Here is a 27,290-nt window from a genome sequence, read left to right as displayed (position 1 = left end):
GTATAAGACATTCTGCAAACAGAAAAGGGCGGTCCCATAATGGAGAAGGATCAGTAACAGCTCAGGCTTGGAGGACACCATAAGACAATGACGTTATATTCTGTTGAATTTATTGGAATGCATTGGTGTCAGCCGGCAGTGCAATCACTGTCCAGCAATGTGATTAATTTTTATGGTTTGTATATTGTGTTTGTGTGTGGCATATCAAAAAAAAAAGACATTAATTGTAATGAAAATCACTTTTATTGTACAAATAAGACAGTGGCATAGTCAGTTCCAAACACAATTCGTTTTCCAAGCTGGAGACACTCCACCCACGGATTCCTGTGCAAATAAACCCATATAACAGAGCATGCCAACCAATCACAGCTCCAGCCTGGTATATATAACACATTACACAAGTCCTGTCATTTGAAAAACGTGAATTGCTGATGTCATGTGTGTTTCCCAACAACACACACATGTAAAGAGTGCACACACAAGAAGGGAAGGCGCACATTATTTCCAATTGTGGAAGAAACGATCCAAGACCTAACTTTTGTCAGCAAACAGCTTCCAACCAAGCTAGAAACTGGCCGATTATTCCAGTACTAAATAATAAAGAAGGTGCCACAGATGTAGGCAAGCCAAGCTCTGGGAAAATATCAGAGAAATCTTCCTCTGCCATTTGCAGTTCACACTTCTTGAGCAGAAAGCCACATATACACTCTCAGTATAAACAGCAGGGTTGTGATGAATTTCTTTATTAAAAGCTATAGCCTTATTCTTTTCCATCTTCCTGGTTCTTTGGCTGTAATTCATTAAATAACCTCTGACTAAAGGATTATTATACTCAGGCCTTTTATTTTCAAATATGTTTTTCCTATTTTGTGCTAACAACAAAACTTACTTGACAAAAACAGTCATTTGTTCTTTCCTTTCATCTCTATTAGGTTATCCTTATGTTTTATTACTGTTATCTTTTATGTTTCTTCCTTTCTCTTTGTCCTTTTTATTCCTCGTTTTGGTTTCTCTCAGTACACTGCCTTTTCTTTTTCATCTTTCTCTCTCTTTTCTACACATTCTTCTAGCTTTCTTTCTTTAGTCAGATCACCAGCACATGGAATCCCTTTACTAAACAAGATTATGCATTCAGTTGAAAGACTCTGCACAGGAAAAACTGTGAAGCCATCCGAGATCTCATCTTTCTCACTGTGCTTTCATCAGCAGAAGACTCAAAAGTAGTATTTCCTCTCCAAAGATCTATGTAAGTACCATAGCTGTAATTTAAAATTTGCCTGCTTGTTGCTTGTCTTTATGTTGTAATGCTAAATACTGGAAAGTTTCAGCATGTATCTAGTATATTTCTCTCACCAACACCTGGAAGACAGTACAATAATCTTGGTAAAATATTTTTCTAACAAGCATGCTTCTTATCACAAGTTCCTTTCTCTGCTTTAGTTTCCATTGTGTCCTTGACCTCAATGGTCAATATCTGTGTTTCAAACAAGCCTTAACTCTGGGACTGCAGACAGAGTCAGATAAGGAAGTGAACCTTCCATATCAACAATGGTAATTGAACAGCTAATTCGCAATCTATTTGCTTTATGACATAGGTTGCTCTCTAGTCCACATATAAATTAGGCTCACTGACTTCTACAGTGGAGTCACAAACCCATTTAAAGTGTAGTCTAAGAAGTAGGGCCTCATATTGGCATAGGTTTTCGAAACAAGCTCACACGAAACAGAAAAATTTTTTCCAGCGGCATTTGGACAGTCTTTTAATTCCTTTTGTGGTTAGTTTTTTTTCAAGTCGTGCTTTATGCTCAATAGCACTGAGAATAGCCGTATCAAAGACCTCCTTAAGGTTCTTTTGGGTTAGAGCTGAGCACTCCAAATATGCCAGGGCCCGGATTTTCTCAGCTAAGCCTTGGGCCTGAAGTTCAGGTACTGGTTGGACATGATGGTGGCTCAGGTTTATCAGAATATTAACATCATCTCGTAGATCAGCCTGTGTCCCCACCAGAACAATGGGGACATGGGGACTGTGAATTCGTATCTCAGGGATCCACTTTTCAATGACATTTTGAAAGGAACCGGGCTTCACCACACTAAAGCATACAAGGAAAACATCAGTCTCGGGGTAGCATAGTGAGCGCAGACGATCAAAGTCCTCCTGCAGGGACAAGAAATGGGAAAGACAATATCACTGTAGTAAATTTACACCTGCTCATAACAACCATAGGAGGTCTTTTACTAAAGTGCGTTATGCAGTTAGGACCAGATTCTACAGATTCTTAGAAAGTTGCATGTGTAAAGTTTAATTAGTGCCTATTAGTGCTAATTGCTTGTTAGAGGTCAATTAGCACTTATTGACTTGCTGAACAATTAAGCTGTGTGTGCAAATTGAAAGCTGCTTTCTACAGAACTGCACTGTTAAGTGATGTGGTTATCAACAAAGGTCACTGTAAAGACCTGTTATTTTACCTCTAACTCATACTATTTTAAAGGAATCAAACCAGAGAAGTAGAGAAAGCCAACCACAATGTACAGCAAATTATGTACTGTACTTGCAGTGGTTGGTAACTGTGGAGCACTTTGCCGTGCTGCGTCTCAATAGAAATGATGCTATGACGATTTGAACATGACAATACATAATATGCAGTTTTGAAAGAATCCCTTGACGAAGACTGTGTTTGTTAAAACATGGCCCGGGTTGGGTCATTCTATCAGCATATTTGATTGGCGGAATAAACTTTGGTCACCCTGTACATTGTGGTTGGCTTTCTCCACTTCTTTGGTTTGATTCGTGTGACTGTGTGGACTTCATCAGTTCCTTTTGGTGTTTTTTTTTCATGCTATTTTAACACAGGTTCCATTTTATGCAATGAGGCCTGGTTACTAATAACTGGTGTTAACAGTAAAATAACACATCTTAATGGTTGCCCATGTTGATAACTTCCTCCCTAAAATACATAAGGACTGAATATAAATTTACTGCAGAACATTTTACTGTTGGCAAGAACTTCATTCTTTAATTGTTAGAATGTCATTTAATTTGTCTATCGTTATGAAAACGTTTGGATAATAAATTGAACTGCTTTATCCTTACCTGGCCGGCTGTGTCACAAAGTTGGATCCGAACAGGAGCTCCATCTACAAGGACTTGAACTAGAAGAGAGAGAGAGAGAAAGGACAATTGTAATTCTTGCTTTTTTCTCAGACACATGAGCTCTAGTGAAATCTCACTTAGAATAATCTTAAAACTGATGCTTCTATGACAAAGCACTGGGGATAACCTACATGGAGTGGCAGTTGCAACCCTAAAAGGCAATGGTCCTTCTTTAATAAGCTAGAAGTGTGACATAGCAGAAGGGATTGTGGGAGCTGGGTTTTGTCTGGGAAAGGGGGATGGGATACAGTCAAAGCCATTTACATATTATATACAGGTACTGAAATTTTTATACATGGCTACCCAAAGTGGACAGAATGTGAGACAGATTGAAAGGCCTATTTTGGTTGTTTACGATCCAGTGAATATTCAGCTGGCTCCCAAATGCTAAGTGTGCATATTTAGGACAACTTTTTATGCAATCCCTATGTGCGTGCTATTTTTTTTTTTTTTAGCGTTGCCATACTGGGACAGACTGAAGGTCCAACAAACCCAGTATCCTGTTTCCAACAGTGGCCAATCCAGGTCACAAGTACCTGGCAAGATCCCAAAACAGTACAATACATTTTATGCTGCTTATCCTAGAAATAAGCAGTGGATTTTCCCCAAGTCCCATCTTAATAATGGCTTATGGACTTTTCTTTTAGGAAGATATCCAAACCTTTTTTAAACCCAACTAAGTTAATTGCTTTTACCACATTCTCTGGCAATGAATTCCAGAGTTTAATTACACGTTGAATGAAGAAATATTTTCTCAGATTAGTTTTAAATTTTCTACTTTGTGGCTTCATTGTGTGCCCCCTAGTATTTTTGGAAAGAGCAAACAAGCAATTCAGGTCTACCCATTCCACTCCACTCATTATTTTATAGACCTCTATCATATCTCCTCTCAGCCATCTTTTCTCCAAACTGAAGAGCCCCAGCCGCTTCAGCCTTTCCTCATAGGGAAGTCATCCCATCCCCTTTATCATTTTCATTGGCCTTCTCTGTATCTTTTCCAATTCTACTATATCTTTTTTGAGATGCGGTGACCAGAATTGCACACAGTATTCAAGGTGCAGTTGCACCATGGAGCGATACAAAGGCATTGTAACATTCTTATTTTTGCTTTCCATTCCTTTCCTAACAATACCTAACATTCTATTTGTATTCTTTGCTGCCACTGCACACTGAGCAGAGGGCTTCAACATATCGTAAACGATGACACCTAGATCCTTTTCCTGGTCAGTGACTCCTAATGTGGAACCTTGTTTAACTATGCAGGTACTGGCACCGAATATTGATGGCTCCTCCCTGACTCCGCCCCCATCATGTCCCTATGCGGCCCAGTTCCAAAGTGTTCGGTAAGTGTCGATATTTAGCAGCACTGCCCAATTAAGTACCACTGAATATTGGGGAATAGCTGGCACTGAGTGATTTCAGCAGGCAAGAACTTCTGCTGCTTACTTGCTTGTCCTGTGTGCCAGGATATTAACTCTGCTCTGCCGCACTTGTCTTTCTTCCTGCTGCGTCCCCTCCCATGTTTGTGGAAATAGGAAGTACTTCGCACAGGAAGTGGGACGAGGCAGGAAGAAGGACCTGTGGCTGGCAGAGCAGAGATAACCCAGCACTGTGGCACACAGGAGGAGCAGGACTCAGGAGACCAATCTCAGCCATGCAGGCACCAAGCGGGCCCTCCTTGGAGGCCAGGCCCTGGGGAATCTTGCTAGGGTTACCATATTTGCTCCCCCAAAAAAGAGGACATATGCCCTGTCCTGCCGCACCCCACCCCGCCCCCTGTCACACCCCCTAAGGGTGTCCTATCCTCCCCTCCCCTTACCGTATTGCCCTGGTGGTCTAGTGACCTCTTCGGGGCAGGAAAGAGCCCCTGTTTTCTGGCGGAGCGGCTGCAGACTCTCTCTTGCTACCTCTGGTCCCAGCGCCAATTCAAAATGGCTGCTGAGAGTTCAAGCAGTGACCTTGCAAGACTTCTGCGGAAGTCTCATGAGGCCGCCGCTTGAACTCTCAGCAGCCATTTTGAATCAGTGGCAGGACCGGAGGCAGCAAGAGAGTCCACAGTCGCTCCGGGCAGGAAAGAGGGGGCTCTTTCTTGCTGCGAAGAGGTCATTAGACCATCAGGGCAGTACCGTAAGGTAAGGTAAGGGGAGGGGAGGATAGGACACCCCTAGGCCCGCCCGCCAGCCTGCCTGTTTGTCCGCAAAATCCGCCCAGTTGCCCGGCCATGTCCTCAATAAGAGGCCATGTCCGGATAAAACCAGACGTATGGTAACTCTAAATCTTGCCCCCCCCCCTTTCAGTGGCCCTGATCTCGAGGACTGGGTTGAGAACCCCTGCTCTAGCTGCACTTCTAAAGCTGAGCATTATTTTACCTTGATGCCCATGTTGTACTATCCACAAGCCTGGCTAATACAACTAGAGACATCACACTGATTACTGTCAATCACGGCCAGGTTCACACCATGCCAGCTACAACGCACCACTGATTCACCTCCCAGAACTCTCCTGGATGACATTATAATGACATAAAAAATCCACAGTTGGATGGGGTTTGAAGCAAACCATAGAAGGATCAATTCTCCTGTCCACACTGGGACAAAGCCCATGGGCACTTTTCTCCTGTGGATTTTGCACCGAATTTCAAAGTGAAAGTTACACATATATTTTCACTTTAAAATCTGCTGTGGTTGCAAACTATTTGTGAACTTTAGCACTTTTTCTAAGATAGGTTTCCAATGGAAAATAACATGATGAAGTTGAAAATATAATCTAAGCATTTAGAGGCCCTTTTACTAAAACTTAAGTGTGTGCTAATGGACACGTGTTAAATGCTGCATGTCCTATTTTACAGCCATGGGCCACATGCCTCTTAGTGCACACTAAGCTTCAGTAAAAGGGCCGCTTAGTTTTTCTCCCTGACCTAACCAGGTCTGGGAAGACTTCCCCTAAATCTGAGCTAAAAGTCACAATGAAGGAGGACAACTTTCAGACTGCCAATTTATGAAGGTAACCTCCACACTCAGGTACAATGTGCAAGTTAAAGGTACCATACAAACTGTATTTAAAGGAACAGGGCAATCATATGCTTTTCAAAATGATCAAACTCTTTTGTCACGCTCAGGATTTCACTTGAAACTGGATATGATTTTTATGACAGGAGTGTAACTCCTCTATCAGCTGTAGCACAGGGCAAGCTACCATACAAATGATCAAGCCTCTTCCTACTGTGCATGAGTCAGGTGATTCCAGAAAAAAATTCTACCCTCTCAGAGTTGTAGGGGATGGGCAGTCAATTACAAGAACATTTCCTCTGCCATTTCCTGTTATTGGCCCATGAAACCGTTTTCAGGAGAAAGCTGCATTTTTAACAAACTTTTCAGCAAACACTATTAACTATAACCATTAACATTGCATGGCTAAATATAAGTAGTACCAGGAACCAGTGCCAGCTTCGGCACCTGTGCTGTGGAATCCAAGATGATGCCAAAGCTGCATTAAAAACCACAGACAAGGAAAGAATTGCCACCCTTTGCTAACAGAGAGTAAGAATCTGACAAAGCTTAAATGTTCCACCCTTTTAGTCCTGTAAAGAAATGCAATCAAAGGGATGGATTTGGATGTAATCACTTGTTTTACCAAATCTGAGCTTAAGGTGCATTCCAGATTCAAGTGCAGTTGGCAGGTCCCTTCTCAAGATGGCTTCCAAACTCTTTTGTGGGCATATCTGTAGTTGAAGATTTGGTAATAGTAAGCGTTTCTAAGGTTTCTGACAAGGTAGTAATGTGATGATTTGAATTTTAAAATACTTATAATTAGGGGTGGGCAATGTGTTAATAATGCGATTAACACATTAATATTTTAATATGTTAATAGCATTTTAATGCCAACTGATTTTTGATTTAATGCAGACCTGCCCCCTCCCCCCCACACACAATTACCCCAACAGTTCGGCCTCTGCATTTTCTCTTCTTCCTCACTGCCCCTCAAAGTCCATTTTCTTCCCCTGCACGGCAATCAGGCTCTGCAGATACTTGAGCCGCGCTGCTGCTATGCAGGAAGTTGGGGAAGTCTCACGGTTTTGAGTCCTGTGAAACCGCAAGACCTTCCCCAACTTCCTGCACGGCGCGACTCAAGTATCTGAAGAGTCTGATCGCTGTGCAGGGGAAGAAAATAGACTTTGAGGCAATGAGGAAGAAAAAAATGCGGATCCTGAGCCCCGCTGTTGAGGTAAACGTGGGGAGAGGGGGGCATGAGAGAATCTGGGTGAAGGCTGGGGAGAGGGGCATGAGAGAAATTGGGTGAAGGCTGATGAAAGGGGCATGAGAGAATATGGGTGGAGGGTGGAATAAGAGAATGAAACAGAGGTTGAGAGATATAGAGAAAGATGTTTGTGGTCAGTTGGAGAGATCCAATAGGAAAAGGTGAAAGAAATGCCCAAAATGCATCCATGCCATGATTAAACGTATGATTAAAATTTTTTATCACGATTAATCTTGATTTAAATTGCTGCTCATTGCCCACCCCTACTTACAACCCTACTTTTCTGTCTTAACTGGTGACTAATTATGCTTGTAAAGATGAAAGTTTTATTATTCTATTATGTTTTTTAGGTTTGGGGGAGGTATTGTAGCTAATTGTTTGTGAAACACCCAGTCCATCCCAGTAAGAATAAGTGCTGATAGACGTTATAGGAGTAAATATGTTCTCAGAGGACAAGCAGGACAGATGTATCCTTACAACTTCGGTGATGTCATCCTGACGGAGCCCAATGTGTACTCTGCCCAGCACACTATATCTTTAAGAGGCTTTTAGCAGCTGTCCCACCACACATGCACGAGTGTGGGGCCCTCAGTCCTGTTTTTCCATACAGCGAGAAGGTCACGTCTCATTGATCTCCTCCTCAGTACCCTTTTATCCCTCCTGTGTGGGTATTTTTCTTATTTTTGTTATTTTCTTCTCTCATGGTTTGTTCCTTATATTCTTTTTAGCATTTTTCGGCTCTTTCAAGATTTCTCTATTTCTCGTGAGTCCCGAGGCCCTCTTAGGCCAGAGCATTGAGCTCAATTTGAGGTAAGCCCCTTTTGGGCCTCATCATTGAGCTTTCTGATTTAGCCACTGTTCGTTTTGCCATATCCCAGAAGACCCCTAGCAGTTTCAAAGGATGCACCCAGTGGAATCGGGTGATATCCAGCACTGACCCACACAATTGGTGTGTAGGGTGCTTGGGGCCTGATCATGATCCATTTAACTGTGTTCTGTTTTAAAATGCAGAAAAGAACACAGAAAGCACCTCAGGCACACCAGAGGGAACTTTTTTGAACCTCGAAGTCCGGTCCATCGACATCAGAAGCACAGACTCTGATGGCTGCCAGGGCCCTGTCCAACACTGGGAGTTCACCGGCATCGAGGATGTCTCCATCTCCCTTAATGTCGGGCGCCAGTAGCAGGTCCCAGGACCAATCTGCATTAGACCTGACACCGAGAACACATGTAGATTTAACGGTGTCCTCTTTGGCACCGAGGGACCCCGATGTCAGGCATCAGGCAAAGACCAAGAAGTGTTGGCGTCAGTCCCCTTCGACACACGGTGTCGGGACCACTGTTCCCTCTAAGCTAAGCGGGAGTTCTCCACCCATAGTCCTGCCAGTGGGGGGTGCTGTTTCACTATCACATTTCCAATAGTGAGGGACAGGTAAGCTCTGCAGAACTCCAGGGAACCTGCTTGTCCCTAATGATTTAAAACACAATATTAAAGCACCACCCCTCTCTGCCGCCAATGCAGTTGGAAGACTCCTGCTCAGCTTGGGACATCAGCATCGCTGGCACCTCCCTCGACGTCTGGCACTAGTAGCAGGCCCCGGGACCAAGCAAATGGGACCCAGCCTTACTGATGCCTGTCCTCACTGACCAGTTCTGGGCCATGCTGAGGGAGGAGTTAGCAAGTTTGATACAGCTCCAAAGTGCTCAGGCATCAAGGGCGCTTGCGCCAGCTCCAGCACTCATCCATTCTAACCCTCAAGGTCCATGCCTTGCCTGTGGAGCAGTCTCTGACCACCTTGCATCGAAAGGCATTAGTGTCAGTTCCTTCCCATGCATGGCAACCCTTGACATCAGAAGAAGAAGCTCCCTCAAGGTCAAGATGTGAGCATGCACCTCGGCACCTAGCCCCAAGGCATGGATGTCCTTCCAGCTAGCCGAGACAGGCACAGCCTCAGAAGTCCTATCAGACTTCTCTTGACGATATCAATATTAGTCTCTGTTTAAGGGACATATCTGTTTATGGCAGAGGCATAGCCACAGGTGGGAAGGGGCCCACTCACTTCAAGTTCAGGCCCACACAGCAGCGGCACACCTCGGTGTTGTTAGTGGAGATTCCCAAGCCCTGCCAGCTGAAGATGCTCTCTATGGAGTCTCCCAGGTCATCTGAACAGCGGGGAAGTCAGCGGTTGTACTTCCATTCGCCTGGCACCCCCATGCATGCTAGCTTCATGCTCACTGCTATATAGCTGGCATTTTATCTATCTAAATATATAATGTAATGAATATACAGATAGATCAAACAAAGGTACAATAAATTATTCATATGAATTATACAGGGACTTTGGCTGAGAGGAAGCTGAACGCAATACTCATATCTATATGTATATATCTGTGTGTACGTGTGAACGTGAAACTTTTACTATTTAGAGAAAGTTATAGAATAAGGCCCTGAAAGATGTTATTTAACTGATATTTGATATTATTCACCAAAACAGAAAGAACCCGCGTACAAAGCCATATAAAAATGTTCTTTTTTAAATTGCCTTCTTAGAAGCAGGACTGCATTTTTGAAGCTTATGGAAATTTTAGATTTGACTTTAATTGGAGCATTAAACATGTTCTATAACAAATCTGAGTGTTCACAATGGCCTCCACAGAAGGACACAAGTATGAGTGGTACATTACACACATTATTATACTGAGGTAGATGTAACCTGAAATAGTTGGCCCTTGTGATTATGCCAGCCACTGATAAGAACACTATTTTTCAAAACTGAATTAAAAAACCCAACGGGTTTAGCTTGGTTCCTTTAGTCTGAAATGCCATTCCCTATTGTTGACCTGATGGAAGAATGAAAAATTGTAGCCTTAGAATGAGAGACAGTGTCGGTAATAAATCATCCTAAATAAATAAACAGCTCCCAAAAGTTAGTCCAAATGTAAAGGAGATCATCTACAACCTCAATGTGGCCCTGTGAACTAACACAGAAACCACAGTACTTGTCAAAGTCTGCACAGGGCTGGCTTGGTCCTCTCCAGAGGTGCTGTGGCTGGCCGTACCCCCTTTAAAGCTGCAGTATTATCAGGGGGAGGGGTCCTCCTGGACTGCTGCAGTTGGTGGTGCTCTCCGTAGTTAACCCGAGGAAAAGACCCCCCCAGACTGCTGAATTTGGTGGCACTTGAGTGGAGTACCCTGTGCAAACACAGGGGTCACACACCCCGAGTCAAGATGACTTCCTTACTGGAGGAGTTGTAATCCTATTATAGTGAGTCCTAATGGCAAACACTCCTTTCTTCTATACACACCTCTGGACAACACCCCTAGCAATATAAACACCTTGGTGCTAGTGACAGGAAGAAGCCCGGTTTATCGGGACTGCTATTGCTATTAAACAGGTGTAAGATCCCCAGGCTTTGTCTCCTTGTTCCTAATGCTATATAGAGGATACTCTGTTTTGTGTTAACTTTCAGTTTAGTGCATAAGTACATAAGTACATAAGTAGTGCCATACTGGGAAAGACCAAAGGTCCATCTAGCCCAGCATCCTGTCACCGACAGTGGCCAATCCAGGTCAAGGGCACCTGGCACGCTCCCCAAACGTAAAAACATTCCAGACAAGTTATACCTAAAAATGCGGAATTTTTCCAAGTCCATTTAATAGCGGTCTATGGACTTGTCCTTTAGGAATCTATCTAACCCCTTTTTAAACTCCGTCAAGCTAACCGCCCGTACCACGTTCTCCGGCAACGAATTCCAGAGTCTAATTACACGTTGGATGAAGAAAAATTTTCTCCGATTCGTTTTAAATTTACCACACTGTAGCTTCAACTCATGCCCTCTAGTCCTGGTATTTTTGGATAGCGTGAACAGTCGCTTCACATCCACCCGATCCATTCCACTCATTATTTTATACACTTCTATCATATCTCCCCTCAGCTGTCTCTTCTCCAAGCTGAAAAGCCCTAGCCTTCTCAGCCTCTCTTCATAGGAAAGTCGTCCCATCCCCACTATCATTTTCGTCGCCCTTCGCTGTACCTTTTCCAATTCTACTATATCTTTTTTGAGATACGGAGACCAGTACTGAACACAATATTCCAGGTGCGGTCGCACCATGGAGCGATACAACGGCATTATAACATCCGCGCACCTGGACTCCATACCCTTCCTAATAACACCCAACATTCTATTCGCTTTCCTAGCCGCAGCAGCACACTGAGCAGAAGGTTTCAGCGTATCATCGACGACGACACCCAGATCCCTTTCTTGATCCGTAACTCCTAACGCGGAACCTTGCAAGACGTAGCTATAATTCGGGTTCCTCTTACCCACATGCATCACTTTGCACTTGTCAACATTGAACTTCATCTGCCACTTGCACGCCCATTCTCCCAGTCTCGCAAGGTCCTCCTGTAATCGTTCACATTCCTCCTGCGACTTGACAACCCTGAATAATTTTGTGTCATCGGCGAATTTAATTACCTCACTAGTTATTCCCATCTCTAGGTCATTTATAAATACATTAAAAAGCAACGGACCCAGCACAGACCCCTGCGGGACCCCACTAACTACCCTCCTCCACTGAGAATACTGGCCACGCAATCCTACTCTCTGCTTCCTATCTTTCAACCAGTTCTTAATCCATAATAATACCCTACCTCCGATTCCATGACTCTGCAATTTCTTCAGGAGTCTTTCGTGCGGCACTTTGTCAAACGCCTTCTGAAAATCCAGATATACAATATCAACCGGCTCCCCATTGTCCACATGTTTGCTTACCCCCTCAAAAAATGCATTAGATTGGTGAGGCAAGACTTCCCTTCACTAAATCCGTGCTGACTTTGTCTCATCAGTCCATGTTTTTGTATATGCTCTGCAATTTTATTCTTAATAATAGCCTCCACCATCTTGCCCGGCACCGACGTCAGACTCACCGGTCTATAATTTCCCGGATCTCCTCTGGAACCCTTCTTAAAAATCGGAGTAACATTGGCTACCCTCCAGTCTTCCGGTACTACACTCGATTTTAGGGACAGATTGCATATTTCTAACAGTAGCTCCGCAAGTTCATTTTTTAGTTCTATTAATACTCTGGGATGAATACCATCAGGTCCCGGTGATTTACTACTCTTCAGCTTGCTGAACTGACCCATTACATCCTCCAAGGTTACAGAGAATTTGTTTAGTTTCTCCGACTCCCCCGCTTCAAATATTCTTTCCGGCACCGGTGTCCCCCCCAAATCCTCCTCGGTGAAGACCGAAGCAAAGAATTCATTTAATTTCTCCGCTACGGCTTTGTCCTCCTTGATCGCCCCTTTAACACCATTTTCGTCCAGCGGCCCAACCGACTCTTTGGCCGGTTTCCTGCTTTTAATGTATCTAAAACAATTTTTACTATGTATTTTTGCTTCCAACGCTAATTTCTTCTCAAAGTCCTTTTTTGCCCTCCTTATCTCCGCTTTGCATTTGGCTTGGCATTCCTTATGATCTATCCTGTTACTTTCAGTTGGTTCTCTTCTCCACTTTCTGAAGGATTGTTTTTTGGCTCTAATGATTTCCTTTATCTTACTGTTTAGCCACGCCGGCTGACGTTTAGTCTTTTTTCCCTTTTTTCTAATACGTGGAATATATTTGTCCTGAACCTCCAGGATGGTGTTTTTAAACAGCATCCACGCCTGATGCAAGTTTTTTACTCTGCGAGCTGCTCCTTTCAGTCTTTTTTTCACCATTTTTCTTATTTTGTCGTAATCACCTTTTCTATAGTTAAACGCTAGCGTACTTGATTTCCTAGTTTCACTTCCTTCAATGCCAATATCAAAACCGATCATATTATGATCACTGTTATCAAGCGGCCCTCGTATCGTTACCCCCTGCACTAGATCATGAGCACCACTAAGGACTAAGTCTAGTATTTTTCCTTCTCTTGTCGGCTCCTGAACTAGCTGTTCCATGAAGCTGTCCTTGATTTCATCAAGAAATCCTATGTCCCTTGCGTGTACAGATGTTACATTAACCCAGTCTATATGCGGGTAATTGAAATCCCCCATTATTATTGTGTTGCCCAGTTTGTTTGCGTCCCTGATTTCCTTTAACATTTCCGCATCCGTCTGTTCGTCCTGGCCAGGCGGACGGTAGTACACTCCTATCACTATCCTTTTCCCCTTTGCACATGGAATTTCAATCCACAGTGATTCCAAGGAGTGTTTTGTTTCCTGCAGAATTTTCAATCTATTTGATTCAAGGCTCTCGTTAATATACAATGCTACCCCTCCACCAATCCGATTCACCCTATCACTACGATATAATTTGTACCCCGGTATGACAGTGTCCCACTGGTTATCCTCCTTCCACCAGGTCTCAGAGATGCCTATTATATCTAATTTTTCATTTAGTGCAATATATTCCAACTCCCCCATCTTATTTCTTAGGCTCCTGGCATTCGCATATAGACATTTCAAACTATGTTTGTTGTTCCTAAGTACATCATGCTTAGTACTTGACAGTATTAATTGGCAATCTTTTGTCTGATTTTTATTTTTATTTAAAGATACCCGATCTACTACAATCTCTTTTGCAACCTCACTATCAGGATACTCTATCTTCCCTGTTATGGTGATATCTTTGAAAGATACCTTATCCCGAACCATGCTCTTTTGAGCGACTGTCGGCCTTCCCCCCATTTCTAGTTTAAAAGCTGCTCTATCTCCTTCTTAAACGCCGATGCCAGCAGCCTGGTCCCACTCTGGTTAAGATGGAGCCCATCCTTTCGGAATAGGCTCCCCCTTCCCCAGAATGTTGCCCAGTTCCTAACAAATCTAAAGCCCTCCTCCCTGCACCATCGTCTCATCCACGCATTGAGACTCTGGAGCTCTGCCTGTCTCTTGGGCCCTGCGCGTGGCACAGGTAGCATTTCAGAAAATGCTACCCTGGAGGATCTGGATTTCAGCTTTCTACCTAAGAGCCTAAATTTTGCTTCCAGAACCTCTCTCCCACATTTTCCTATGTCATTAGTACCCACATGTACCAAGACAGCCGTCTCCTCCCCAGCACTATATAAAATCCTATCTAGGTGACGCGTGAGGTCCGCCACCTTCGCACCAGGCAGGCAAGTCACCAGGCGATCCTCACGTCCACCAGCCACCCAGCTATCTATATGCCTAATGATCGAATCACCAAGTACAACAGCTGTCCTAACCTTTCCCTCCCGGGCAACATTTGGAGATATATCCTCGGTGCGAAAGGATAATACATCCCCTGGTGGGCAGGTCCTGGCTACAGGAGTACTTCCTACTTCACTAGGGTGATGCTCTCCTTCTAGGAGACCTCCCTCCTCCAAGGTAGCACGGGGCTACCTGACTGGAGGTGGGACTTCTCTACAACATCCCTGTAGGTCTCCTCTATGTACCTCTCTGTCTCCCTCAGCTCCATCAAGTCTGCTACTCTAGCCTCTAGAGAACGGACACGTTCTCTGAGAGCTAGGAGCTCTTTGCATCGGGCACACACATATGACACCTCACCAATTGGGAGATAATCATACATGTGACACTCAATGCAAAAGACTGGATAGCACCCCTCTCGCTGCTGGACTGCTGACTCCATCTTAGTGTTTTTTGAGTTTTTCCGTAATTTAAAACTTGCTAAAGTATTAAGGATATCAGCCTATCACTAACTTACAGTTCCTCCTTTAAACCCCAATCTTCAAGTTCCGAAAGCACAAGCAAAATTTGTTCACTTACCAGAGAAATATCCTCTTCTCCAAGGACTAACAGTGCAGCCATTCTAATTTGTGCAGGATGAGCTGCATAATTGACAAACTTATAGCATGATGGCGCTGTGTAATATGTACTAAGCATTTATACCACAACCACAGAAAAGGGAAAACCTTGTAGTGTACATCTTCCGAATGATCACATCCTGCTCCCTGCTAGCTTGCTTCCACTTCTGGTGTGATTTCTAAGTCTTTTCTCTTGTTTTTTGCCTATCTGTATTTTACTTCTTAGATTTCTGCAGACTTTCAGAATAAACAGTGTTGTTTTTTTTTTTTTTTTTTTAAAGAAACATCCTTCCCTGAGCTCCCTCATCAGTCGTTCATGTATTTACACTTTGCCTTTGATACTTGTATGGGGAGTTTCTGTATGGGTAAGCTCCGACTCACTTTGATTTGTAATAAGTATTGGTAGGCAAGTAAGCAGGATGCAGAAGCATAGCCAGGTTTTGAGGTTAGGGGAACAGACCTTTTGTAAAACAGACGCCGGGTGCAAGGCTGAAGGGCTGAGCCACATAGGTGCCATTTAATTCAAAATCCATTTGGGGGAGCGGCCACTCCCTATGCACCCCAGCTAGCTATTCCTCTGAGTAGGAGCTTTGAAAAAGGGTGGTGTATGTCTGGAACAGACTTCCTGCTGAGGTTACAGGAGCCAGAACAGTAGCAGAATTCAAGTACAAGGACAGCAAACATAAAAGGCCTTAATAGTGGATGACTGGAGGGCGGAGGGAAGGGAGGCTACCTGACAGACACTAGAGAGACACAAATTAGCGGACTGGGTAGATCCCAATCTCAGGCAACCTGAAAATCCTCGGTATTACCGTAGACAGCAACTTTAGAGAATCCAGCCACTACAAAGAAAATGTTCCACACAATGTGGAAACTCAAACGGGTAAAACAATTCTTCCCGAGAGAAATGTTTCATAATATAATTCAAACAATGGTACTAACCCACGTCGATTACTGCAATGGAATATACATGGGATGCAAAGAACAGAACTTAAGGAAACTTCAGACTGCTCAGAACACGGCAGCCAGGCTCATTAATGGAAAAAAACAAGATTTGAAAGCGGAAAACCACTTTGCGAAAAACTGCACTGGCTTCCAATCAAAGAATATATATATTACCTTCAAGATTTGTACCTTGGTTCACAAAATAATCCATGGTTTAGCTCCGGGCTACATGACTGAACTAATTGACTTCTACTAGCCTCTTCTCCGTTTCCCTCAGGAATAGGGGGAGGAGGGTTAGGATTAGGGGATAGAGATATTTGTTTAATTGTGTTTAAGAGGGCAATTTTCAAAAACATTTCCACAGGTAAAGCACAAATGGGCTTTAATCGACCTCCTGATACACAGGTACCCTTACGGAGGTAAGTTTAGAGCTGTGGTAGCCGTGTTAGTCCACTCTTAAAAGTTATCAATAGAAATCAAACAAAATAAAACATGGAAAAGAAAATAAGATGATACCTTTTTTATTAGACATAACTTAATACATTAGCTTTCGAAGGTTGCCCTTCTTCATCAGGTCGGAAATAAGGTACGTATAGAAATCCATTTTCATATCTATCCCCACCAGTAGATGTAATGATGTCAGAGAAGTTCACAAGCACAGATGATAAACTATACTAAACTTGAATAAATATCCGCGCCTGCAAGGTAGGCACAATATCTGCTGCTTATGCTGGTATTTTATGAATGCAAATAGGCACCTATATGTCTTTATAAAAGAGCCTAAAGTAGGTGCCTACTTACCCTCTTAAGTCAAGGGCCCTGTTTTAAAATATCCTCTACGGAGGTAATGCTATAACTGGGCATGTGGGCACCTGATAAGAACCTACTCTATCAAGGAGCGCAGGCCTCTACTGTCTAGAAAACTAACTTAACAGGATAGACATGAGCACTTACACCAGTCATAGAGCTTTAAGTGCCCACAATACCTGCACAACTTACAGTATTCTGTAAACTCACGTCAGTTAGGGTGAGTCCCGCCCACGCTGTGCCCAGATGCTGCCTATGTGTACTCCCCACCTGTAAAATATGCACTATTTAACATATGTACGCGTTTACAGAATAGCGCTGTGGCAGAATTTGGCTTTTATGTGTGTATATGCGCACATCTGTACGTGTATATGCTAGTATTCTAATCATTTTCATGTACATTTAGTATGTAAATGTTAGCAGTTTAAAGAATTACCCCCTGGCAAAGGCAATTCCATACACTAGGCATTCTGCCTCAGTACTATTCTGGAAATAGCTGCTTCACTTACATAATGTATTTTACTGGAGGAATTCTATGCTGCTGCTGCTCAATGCAGAATCCACCCCCCCGCCGCCAGACTTTCCCCGTGCAGAATTCTGTGCAGTCTGCTTTCTGGCTGCCTGCTTTCCTCCCTGCCTGCACACTCACCACTCCAGTACGGCAAGAAGAGGAGCTGCACAACCACAGGTCCAATTGCTTCCTCCAATGCTGCCTTGGTCCCTGGCGGTTTCTTTAAGCCCAGCAGCTGTATGGAGGCCCACCAGGCTCAAAGGAACAGTAGGGCCAAAGATGGCAGAGGAGCAGGAAGCAGCCTGATGTGTGGCTGTGCAGCTCCTCCTCTTACCGCACTGGAGATTACTACCATAAATCTGTATTTACGCACCTAACTTTGAGTGCGAGCCCTTCCGCTAGTTCAATGGCTGACATAAATGCTCACACCTAACTGTAGGCAGTTAGATGCATAAAAGACTGTATTCTATAACTGACATGTGTAACTGCCTGACATGCCTCTCCCAGCTCCACATTCCCTTAATGCCAATCAACACCAATTATAGCCAATAATTCATTAAGGCCAATTAGCAGCTAATTAATTCATTAAGTTACTTGCATAACTGATCTCATTCTATAAGTTAAATGTGCAAAAATATGTCTACAGCCTGTATGCATGAAAGTTTATCTAGTACAGGCATTCTCAGAGATGGAGCTGAGGCATTTACACATTTAAACTTCAAATGAATGCATGTAAATTTGAGAAGTTGTCACTGACCAATCAGGTTGCACCTCTGAACACATGATCACTTAACTGTATGGATTCCATGGAGTAATTTTCAACACAGAAGTACTTGCACACTTTTGCTTTGAAAATTTGGCCACACATAAGTGTCTGTCCTACCCTTATCCCTTATTTGTCCTTTCTGTCTGTCCTGATTTAGATTGTAAGCTCTTTTTGAGCAGGGACTGTCTTTTCTTCATGTTCAATTGTGACTGGTAGCGCTATAGAAATGATTTATAGTAGTAGTTGTAGTACTTTTCACATAAGTATGCAGTTCTAAAATCACCCCCTCAATTATCTAAAATAAAATTTGTTTGTAACTGAAATCTTAATCTTTCTGGTGAGTTTTGATGAAGGTTTTACCACATTATTACATGGAGTTTGACTTCACATTAGTCTCATAGAATCGGCCTGGTTGACTTCCATGGAGTTTTTTTGTATTTTCCCCAGGTGGACATTTGTTGAATTCTGCCCTTCAAAACTTGTAGAAAATCTAATAAATTAAAAGAAGTTTGATGTAGATAGAAGAATTTGCAGGAAACCACATTGGAACTGCCCATCACACATTATGCAAACCAAAAAATCTGTTTGAAATACAATGCAGACTGGTGGAAAGTACCTCACTGGATTTTCACAAGAAAAAAAAGGAATGTTTGTCAAACTCATTTGGTGCAATGGCAAAACTCATGTGAGTTCATCTGACCAGTTTGAAAACTTGTTTTGAAAAGACTACATCTGTTCATTAATTGCTTTTAAACTACTGGCATTTGAGACATATTTCTAATGATAAAACTAGACCTTTGGCCTGTCCATGTGTGCTTATTCTAGAATTGTTTAGTTTGTATTTGCTCATTCTGTTAACAACTAAAACAAACAATTCTGGCCTTAAGACTCAGAGAGTAAAATCACAAATAAGTGATCTGAAGGTTTCAGTTTTCAGGGCCTTTACAACTACTACTACTACTACTACTACTACTTAGCATTTCTATAGCGCTACAAGGGTTACGCAGCGCTGTACAAGTTAAAACATGGGGAAGGACAGTCCCTGCTCAAGAGAGCTTACAATCTAAAGGTAACAAGCTATGTAGTCAGTGTAGGTATCATGAATGGGGAAGGTGGTTAGGCGCCAAAAGCAAGGGAGAAGAGATGGGCTTTGAGTAAGGACTTGAAGATGGGCATATGGAGTTAGTACAATGTTGGTGGGTTTTTTTTTTAATAAATTGTTTTTATTAGGACTAAAAAGTTACATAACCAAACAACCATATAGCGAAACTATTCATAACAAGTCTAAATATACAAATATCTCCATATACCAGAAATAAACAGTGGTTATGTTTACAGAGAAGTGTGCAGAAAACTGATAGAAAGAGGGAAAGGGACTTGATATACTTTCTGTGGTTTTTGCAACTACATTCAAAGCGGTTTACATAGTACAGTGCAATCCACTGAAGTGCAAGGGACCAAAGAAATGCATGCAGTTAACCGGAGTATGCACTTAACCGTTGTGACCCAAAGAAGCTTGACATCTGATAAACATATGTACAGTATTGTTTATTATTATACATACAGTATACAGACTCCGTTAACTGACGTTAGGCTTACTTGAAGTAATCAGTTATAGTCTGTACACTAGTGGGTCCGTGAGTTCCATAGACTATGTCTGCCAGATGGTTAAAAACTGTCATAGCACTGACATCCAGTGGCCTCCAGATAGGCATGCACGGTGTTGAGACTCTCCAGCGCTCTTGCAAAAGTGACAGCAGGAGGTTGTTGAATTTCGTCAGCATGTGTCTTGCTGCTCATTTCATAATCTGTTTCATCATCAGCCGTTGTTGCCTGCGTGTAGGTGCATATCTCGACATCAGTGCTGTCGTCAGCTGTTTGTAGATCGTAATCAACAGCTACATAGTGATGAAACTCCTGTTCAGTAACACTGGCTGGGATGTCAATAACCTGTTCATCTGACACGTTTGCAACAGCTGCATCTGTTTCGTCCCCCTCCACATCCTTAACAAAGCTTGCCCGCTTGTAGCAGTTCACAATGGTTGCCTGTGTAAAATGATTCCAGGCTTCTTTCTGCATATGTAGGGAATCCTACAGTGATAGATTACGAGCCAGTTCAACAGCACGTTTATCCTTGCCAGTCTGGTCATCCATAACGCTCATCAGATGATGTAGCACAAGAGCCCGATAATGTTGTTTGAAATTGGCTATTATGCCCTGATCCATAGGTTGGATCAGAGAGGTAGTGTTTGGTGGCAGGAAGACCACCTTGATGTTAGACAGCCTGACATCATCACTGTGTGCAGCACAATTATCATAAAGCAACAAAATCTGATGCTTTTGTGCCCACGTTCTAGTGTCTAACTTCTTTAGCCACTGCTTCCAAATTTCCCCAGTCATCCATGAATTTGCGTTAGCCTCGTATGACACAGGAAGTCGCTTAACATTCTTGAAGCAACAGGGCTGTTTGCTCTTTCCAGTGACGAGTGGTTCCAACTTCTCACTCCCATCCATATTGCAGCAAAGGAGGATCGTCAGTCAGTCCTTCAACGTTTTACTTCCTGTAGTTTCGGCTTGTTTGAATGCAAGTGTTCCATCAGGAATCGCTCGCCAGTAGAGACCGTTTTCATCAGCATTGAAAATGTCACGAGGTGCAAACTCGTTCAAGATGGTAGGAAGAACTGAAACAACCCAATTTTCAGCACCAAAGTCATCAGCGTCTTGTTTTTCACCATGCTGTTTCTTGAATTTTATGTTGTTCCTCTCCTTCCATCTTTCCAACCATCCAACAGTGGCTTTGAATTCTGTTAGTCCAAGACTTTCATCTAGCTGGTTAGCTTTCTCAATAAGCAGTGGACCACTGACAGGAAACTGTCTGCTCCTGACTTGAGAAAACCACCGAAGAAGAGCATCTACCTCCTCAGCTTTTCCCGCCCATTTTCATTTCTGTTGTGGATTTGTATTGTTTTGCCAGTCTTCCAGAAGCTGGTCTTTCTGCTTCAAGATACATGAAATTTGACTGGGATTGACACCATATTCTTTAGCAATAGATGCTTGACTTTGCTTGTTTTCTAATTTTTTAAGAACTTTTATTCGTTCAGCCAGTGTTAAAGTCTTACAGTTGTGCAATGACGACGATGACGACTCCAGTGTACACTTTCTTTCGCTTATTCTGCCTGTGGCAGTTAACCAACGAGATTTCAAATTTACTGCCCCTTTGTCACATCCCAATCAGCTTCCATATTCCATGTGTGCGCTTATGCGGAGTCTTTCCTACAGAGAGCGGTCTTAAACCATGCATATAAGTGAATCTTGGACTTATCAGTGATGCGCTAAACCAAAGTTTGTCCCCATAGAAATTGATGGCGCCAAAAATGGGACCGAAGTACGGCATGCAGTTAAACAGAGCATGCGCTTATCCGACGTGCACTTAAATGGAGTGCACTGTATATGTATATGGAGGGAAGGCAGAGCAAGGGAGGAGCTGAGAAATTATCTGGATAGAGGTGATATTCAGCTGGTGTCTGTATAAGCTGTTTGTTTAATTTAGGCTTCTTGAATATAAGGTCTAAACTAAATGGATAGTGGTGGCAGCAGTAATTGCTGAACATCTGTATTAATTTTAAAAGCCTGCACCAGGGCCATAGTGAGGTAAATGCGGCTGCACAGAGAACAGGGGAGGTGGGGGCTCCATAATTTCACCGTGTTCTTTTTCTCTCCTGCTTAGACATCACCTCCCTTATTCCTTGCTACACTTCCCAAGGTGGCCCACATATTCCCTTTCTCTCCTTATGCCCCACCTCAAGTACATCCATTTTGAACTTGGAGTGGCATGGGCAGCAGCACCTGGGGATCACTGCTGCCTACCCTAGACCACCATGGCATCATTCAGGTAGGTTTGGGCCTACAGGGAGGTGACTGACGGGTTACATGGGGGGAGGGGGTGGATGGTCTTCGAGCTCTTTGGCAGGGGTGGCTTGTGAGAAGGGGAATGGGTGCACTTGTGGGGGTCTTGGAGGGGCTTTGGGATGATGGATGCTTGGTGAGGGCAGGGGCACCATGATGGGCAAGTCACATGGGGTTCAATTTTAACTTGCTCTGGCCCTCGCCAGAACCACTGAATATCAGCCTGCATTTAGGCCCTCATGATCAAAAGCAAACTCTGGCGCTAGAGGCTGTTAACGCCATACTAGCGCCAGAGTTTGCAGCCGATCCATGATCAGAGCCCTCGAGCGCCTGAAACAGCGCACTCAAGGGCTCTCAGCGCAAGTAGCATGCAAATGCATGCTAAACAGTGCTTCTAGCGCAATTAGCTTGCAAATGCATGCTAATTGGCGCTTAACGCATTCATCCCCAATGATCAGCGACCAGCGTGCCAAAGATTGGGTCGCTGGCCGCAGCAAAATCAACGCCAGCTCTGAGCTGGCATTAGATTTTGCGGATCATTGGGGAGGAATGGTGAGCCCTATCCAGCATGCAGTTGCATGCTGGCAGGCCCCCCTTCCCCCCCAAGGCAAATGCGAACGGGGGGCTGGAGGTCCGGTGGACCTCCGGTCCCCCCGACGATCCCCCCCATGATCTCCTACTGTGAACCATTGACGAGGGGGGGGGGGTGGGGGCTGGAGGTCCGGTGGACCTCCAACCCACCCCAAATCCTCCCCCCAGCGTTGTCCTTTGATTCCCTGGTGGTCCGTGGTGTGCTGTGACGTGCCGGCCCCCTCCCGGCCCCCTCCCTTTTGTTGGAGGAGGGACGCAGCCTGCCTGCCTCCCTCCTCTTCCAGTCAGTCGAGGCCCAAAATGGCAGCGCCCAGCACCGCCCACTGCATCCTGGGATGCACTGGGCGGGGCTACAGACCATGTAAGGGAGCGATTCCCTTACATGGTCTGTAGCCCCGCCCAGCGCATCCCAGGATGCAATTGGCAGGGCTGGGCACCACCATTTTGGGCCTCGACTGACTGGAAGAGGAGGGAGGCAGGCAGGCTGCGTCCCTCCTCCAACAAAAGGTAGGGGGGCCGGGAGGGGGCCGGCACGACATCACAGCACACCATGGACCACCAGGGAATCAAAGGACAATGCTGGGGGGAGGATTTGGGGTGGGCTGGAAGTCCACCGGACCTCCAGCCCCCCCCCCTCGTCGATGGATCACTGTAGGAGATCCTTTGGCCGGAGGCGGCCAATCAACGATTTCTGGGGGTTTTAGGGGCTGGAGACCCACCGATCCTCCAGCCCCCCCCCCGTCGGTGGGTGGGAGGGTGGGAGAGGGTTTGGCCAGCGGCGGCCACAACGTTTTCTGGGGGTTTGGGGGGGGGGCCTCGTTGTTCGGGCCTCGGGGCAGGCTGTTTGACAGGTTTGGGCTTTTGACAGCCCAGACCTGTCAAACAAGTGTGGGAGGATTCGCTCGGCACAATTCTCCCGCATTTTAAACATGATAATCAAAGATAATAGCACTGCTTAGATTTGCATGCATTATCTTTGATCATTGATGCAGAAAAGCCCTGCGCTGTCCCGGCGCTATTTTTAGGGCGCTGCAAATGTGTTTCAAAGGGAAAAGGCGGAGGAAGGGTGGCAAATAAAGTCTATTCAGAGACAGTGAATAAAGGAAGAAAAGGGTCTGAGTGGTGAAAAAGGGAGAGGGAGAGACACGCAGACAAAGCTCAATGAAATGCTAAATGCAGTAAATAATTCTATTACTGGACACCTCTAAATAAGTGCTCAGGGGGCACCTGGTAAGAGCATATTCTATAAAAGGAACATAGGCGATTGTAGCAGCAAAAATGCATGCCTATAATTTAGATGTGCCAAGCAACAGATGGTTAAGAATTTATATACTGGTAACCACAATATCACAACAGTCTATATGCCAGATATATATCACTCTCAAAATATAGATGAAAACAATCCATAAATGTATATTAGAACCTCAGTGGTGATACTCAAGACTTTCAACTTATATCATTAAGTTTTAATTCACCAATCTCGTTACTGGCTCTTCTACAAATCTCAATTTTAAATTCTTTAACTTAATTTAATATGATTTTTTTTTTAAATTCTTGTACTCATCTTAGAAATTTATCAATAATGTCAGCTGGGGGAATACTCTTCCTTGGATTGTTTTCATCTATATTTTGAGAGTGATATATGTGTGATTTATAGACTGTTATAATTTAGATGTGAACATTTATCCATCCATAGGCCTGGCGTAAGCACTCGCACCTAAATGCTGGAGATACTCATGTAACTAGAGTATTGTATAACTTCCGTGTGTAAATGTGAGTTCTGCTCATGTACAGAATAGAGCTTTGGCAGAATTGTGGCATTTATTCACGTCTGTGTGCATATTCACCCATAATGATTTATGCACATTGATGTTTACACATACCTTATAAAATTTCCCCATTGTGTTTGTAGTCTTTAACGTGCTCTTACTTCCTGGTGGCTGAGAGACAGTTTTTTCACACATCTCAGCCCCAGGGGAGGAAAGGAGAGAAACCTGTTTCTGATCGAAAGTGCAACTCAGGGGAGGAGGAGTGCTGTTTCAGAACTGGGGTTTCCCTCTAGTCAGCCAAGAAGAGGCAGATACTTGTTGTCCATTTTAAAGAGGTGTGCATTCCCATTCTGGTTTCAGCTCGGAACATTTTGTGCATGTAAAGAACATTCTGGTCGATATTTAAAATGATTTAACCAGCCAGAAATGGCCACTGACTGATTAAATTGTTTGTTCAGGGCTACCTGTTTAATATATTTGTGGGAGATATTGCTGGAGGGTTGGAAGGAAAGGTTTGCCTTTTTGCAGATGACATGAAGATAGCCTTGGAGAGAGTAGAATCAAGGGGGGCAGACTCAGGAGTAACGCCAGGAAGTATTTTTTCATGGAAAGGGTGGTGGATACATGGAATGCCCTCCCGCGGGAGGTGGTGATGAAAACGGTAATGGAATTCAAATATTTGTGGCATAAACACAAAGGAATCATGTTTAGAAGGAATGGATCCATGGAATCTACAGAGATTGGGTGGCAACACCGGAAATTGGGAAGCAAAACCAGTGCTGGGCAGACTTCTACGGTCTATGCCCTGAGAATGGCAAGGACAAATCAAACTCTGGTATCTATCTATCTATCTATCTATCTATCTATCTATCTATCTATCTATCTATCTATCTATCTATCTATATATATATATATATATATATATATAGTATCACATACCATGTAAAATGAGTTTTATCTTCTTGGGCAGACTGGATGGACCGTACAGGTCTTTATCTGTCATCATTTACTATGTTACTATTTGCTCATTTTCAGAGGCAAGCGGTTATCTCTGCTGAAAATTAGCAGTTAGCGCCCAAGTGAAGGCTGCTACTCTAGGGTTGTTCTGGCCACAGTAACCCTATAAATGAGACTGGAGAAAAGTCAGCCCTATCTTTATGCGGCAACTCATGGCTGGTTAAGTGTTGAATATTGACTTAACTGGTCTTAGCCGGCACCCCATAAACTAGAAGCTCACCAGACACAGTCCAGCACTGAATAACTAGGAATAATGACAGCGGTGGTCAGCAAAACGTTCACTGTGGCCAGATGAACATTGACCCCATTGACTTTATGTACATAAGAACCCTGAATTAATAAGTGCGAGTTTCAGTTACATGAATTAATCACATTTTACACACATTAAATCTGAAGTGAACCAAAAATATGTTCAAAATTGGTCAAAATTCAAAAATGATTCAAAAATGAGCTGAATTTTTTCTATGCACACTCCTATTTTACTTATACTCATCTTTTGCTCAGATATGATATTGTATACCTTTGCTGTTTATTATTATTATTAACATTTGTATAGCGCTACCAGACGCACGCAGCGCTGAACACCTGACACAGAAAGACAGTCGCTGCTCGATAGAGCAGTAACTGAACATGGGATGCAACTCTATTACATTTCAGCAAGGTCTAAATTCAAGAAATACTATTACAATATCCAGATAGGGATGAACAATGAACAAATCAATTAAGGGGAGGCATTTCACAAATTCTGTCTAAAGAATATCACATTTTAAAATTAAAATTACAGAGTATGGAAAACTGTGTTCAAGCACATTTATAAATGCTGCTCTATGTTCAGGGACCTGTTAGGAATGACTGAATTTCCTTTTACAGACCCTCCAAATCTTAGTAAACAGCTTGAGGTGAGGACCCAGTCCTAGCCTTGGTGACACTTTATGAAGGTGGGGGAAACAATGCCCTGATCTTCTGAGAAGGATCTCCTCTACCCTAGGATCCAAAGAGTAAATGATTCTCCCTCCCCCAGGGAATCCCCATCCTCTGCAGCTGCATTGACAGCACATTCCTAAAGCTGCCCCTCTGAAAGTGGATCTGGTCCCCCCCCCCCCCCCCCCACTCGAGCCTGGCCAGAGATGCCTCATCAGCAGACAGGCCAGCCTGAGAACGGAAGATCAAAATTTACTACCTTTGCCATCAGAACCAGGGTTAGTGGTCTATACTACTGGCAGCTAAGTCCCACTACATGCAGCCTCTGTCCCCTGCCAGCTCTCTATTGGGATCACACTGTATCACTAAAAGACACCACCAGACAGCCAATGATGAAGGAAAGAATGAAAGCACAGCAGCACTCCTTACCTGAGAAAGTGTCCAGAGCTGTGGGCTGATACTCTGCTGGATACCCGTTGACTGTATAGCTGACGACAAGGCTGGTCTTTCCCACTGCTCCATCTCCCACCAGCACACACTTGATGCTAAGATCTTGGTTGCTCTGCCTAGAAGTATTTTGCTTGTGTAAGGAAGGAGTGCAACTGGTAAACCCTTTTCCTGCAGGGTAATCCAGAATTTCTTGGGGTGGCATTGTTTCAGGCAGAGGATAGGACCCTATTCTCTCTTTAAAACTCTGGCAAACGAACACACTCTTTTCAGATCCAGATAAAAAGGCATGAGGAGAAAACTTTGTTGGCTGATTAAGGTTCTCAGCAGTGCAAGTGCAGCCTCCTTGTCCCTGTATAGATGTTAGGCTGAGATAGTGTCTGAGAAGTGAAGAGTCAGCAGCAGAGTCTATACAGGTGGGTGGTAACTCC

The 27,290-nt window shown here is 43.8% G+C and overlaps 1 protein-coding gene across 1 annotated transcript; it reads right to left on the bottom strand.

Moving 5' to 3' along the window:
- Positions 1-237: 237 nt before the first annotated feature.
- Positions 238-27,290, bottom strand: RHOV (ras homolog family member V). The gene is made up of 3 exons (XM_030215052.1): positions 26,842-27,290; positions 3,092-3,150; positions 238-2,155 (listed from the first exon to the last, which is right to left on the bottom strand). Exons 1-3 carry the CDS (start codon positions 27,062-27,064, stop codon positions 1,715-1,717), a joined length of 723 nt encoding a protein of 240 aa, XP_030070912.1. The 5' UTR covers positions 27,065-27,290; the 3' UTR covers positions 238-1,714.

This window comes from Microcaecilia unicolor, chromosome 9 (genome assembly GCF_901765095.1).
Source record: "Microcaecilia unicolor chromosome 9, aMicUni1.1, whole genome shotgun sequence".
NCBI classification, from domain to species: domain Eukaryota; kingdom Metazoa; phylum Chordata; class Amphibia; order Gymnophiona; family Siphonopidae; genus Microcaecilia; species Microcaecilia unicolor.
The sequence above is the reverse complement of the archived record's forward strand: the minus strand, read 5'-3'. Positions and strand labels throughout refer to the sequence as shown.

Bases quoted from the DNA above. Each gene is read 5' to 3' on its own strand.
- RHOV (XM_030215052.1), bottom strand. From the start codon at position 27,064: ATGCCACCCCAAGAAATTCTGGATTACCCTGCAGGAAAAGGGTTTACC. The intron at 3,151-26,841 runs GTAAGGAGTGCT...TCTCTCTTCTAG, and splicing joins AGCTCTGGACACTTTCTCAG to TTCAAGTCCTTGTAGATGGA. The intron at 2,156-3,091 runs GTAAGGATAAAG...TTGTCCCTGCAG, and splicing joins TTTGTGACACAGCCGGCCAG to GAGGACTTTGATCGTCTGCG.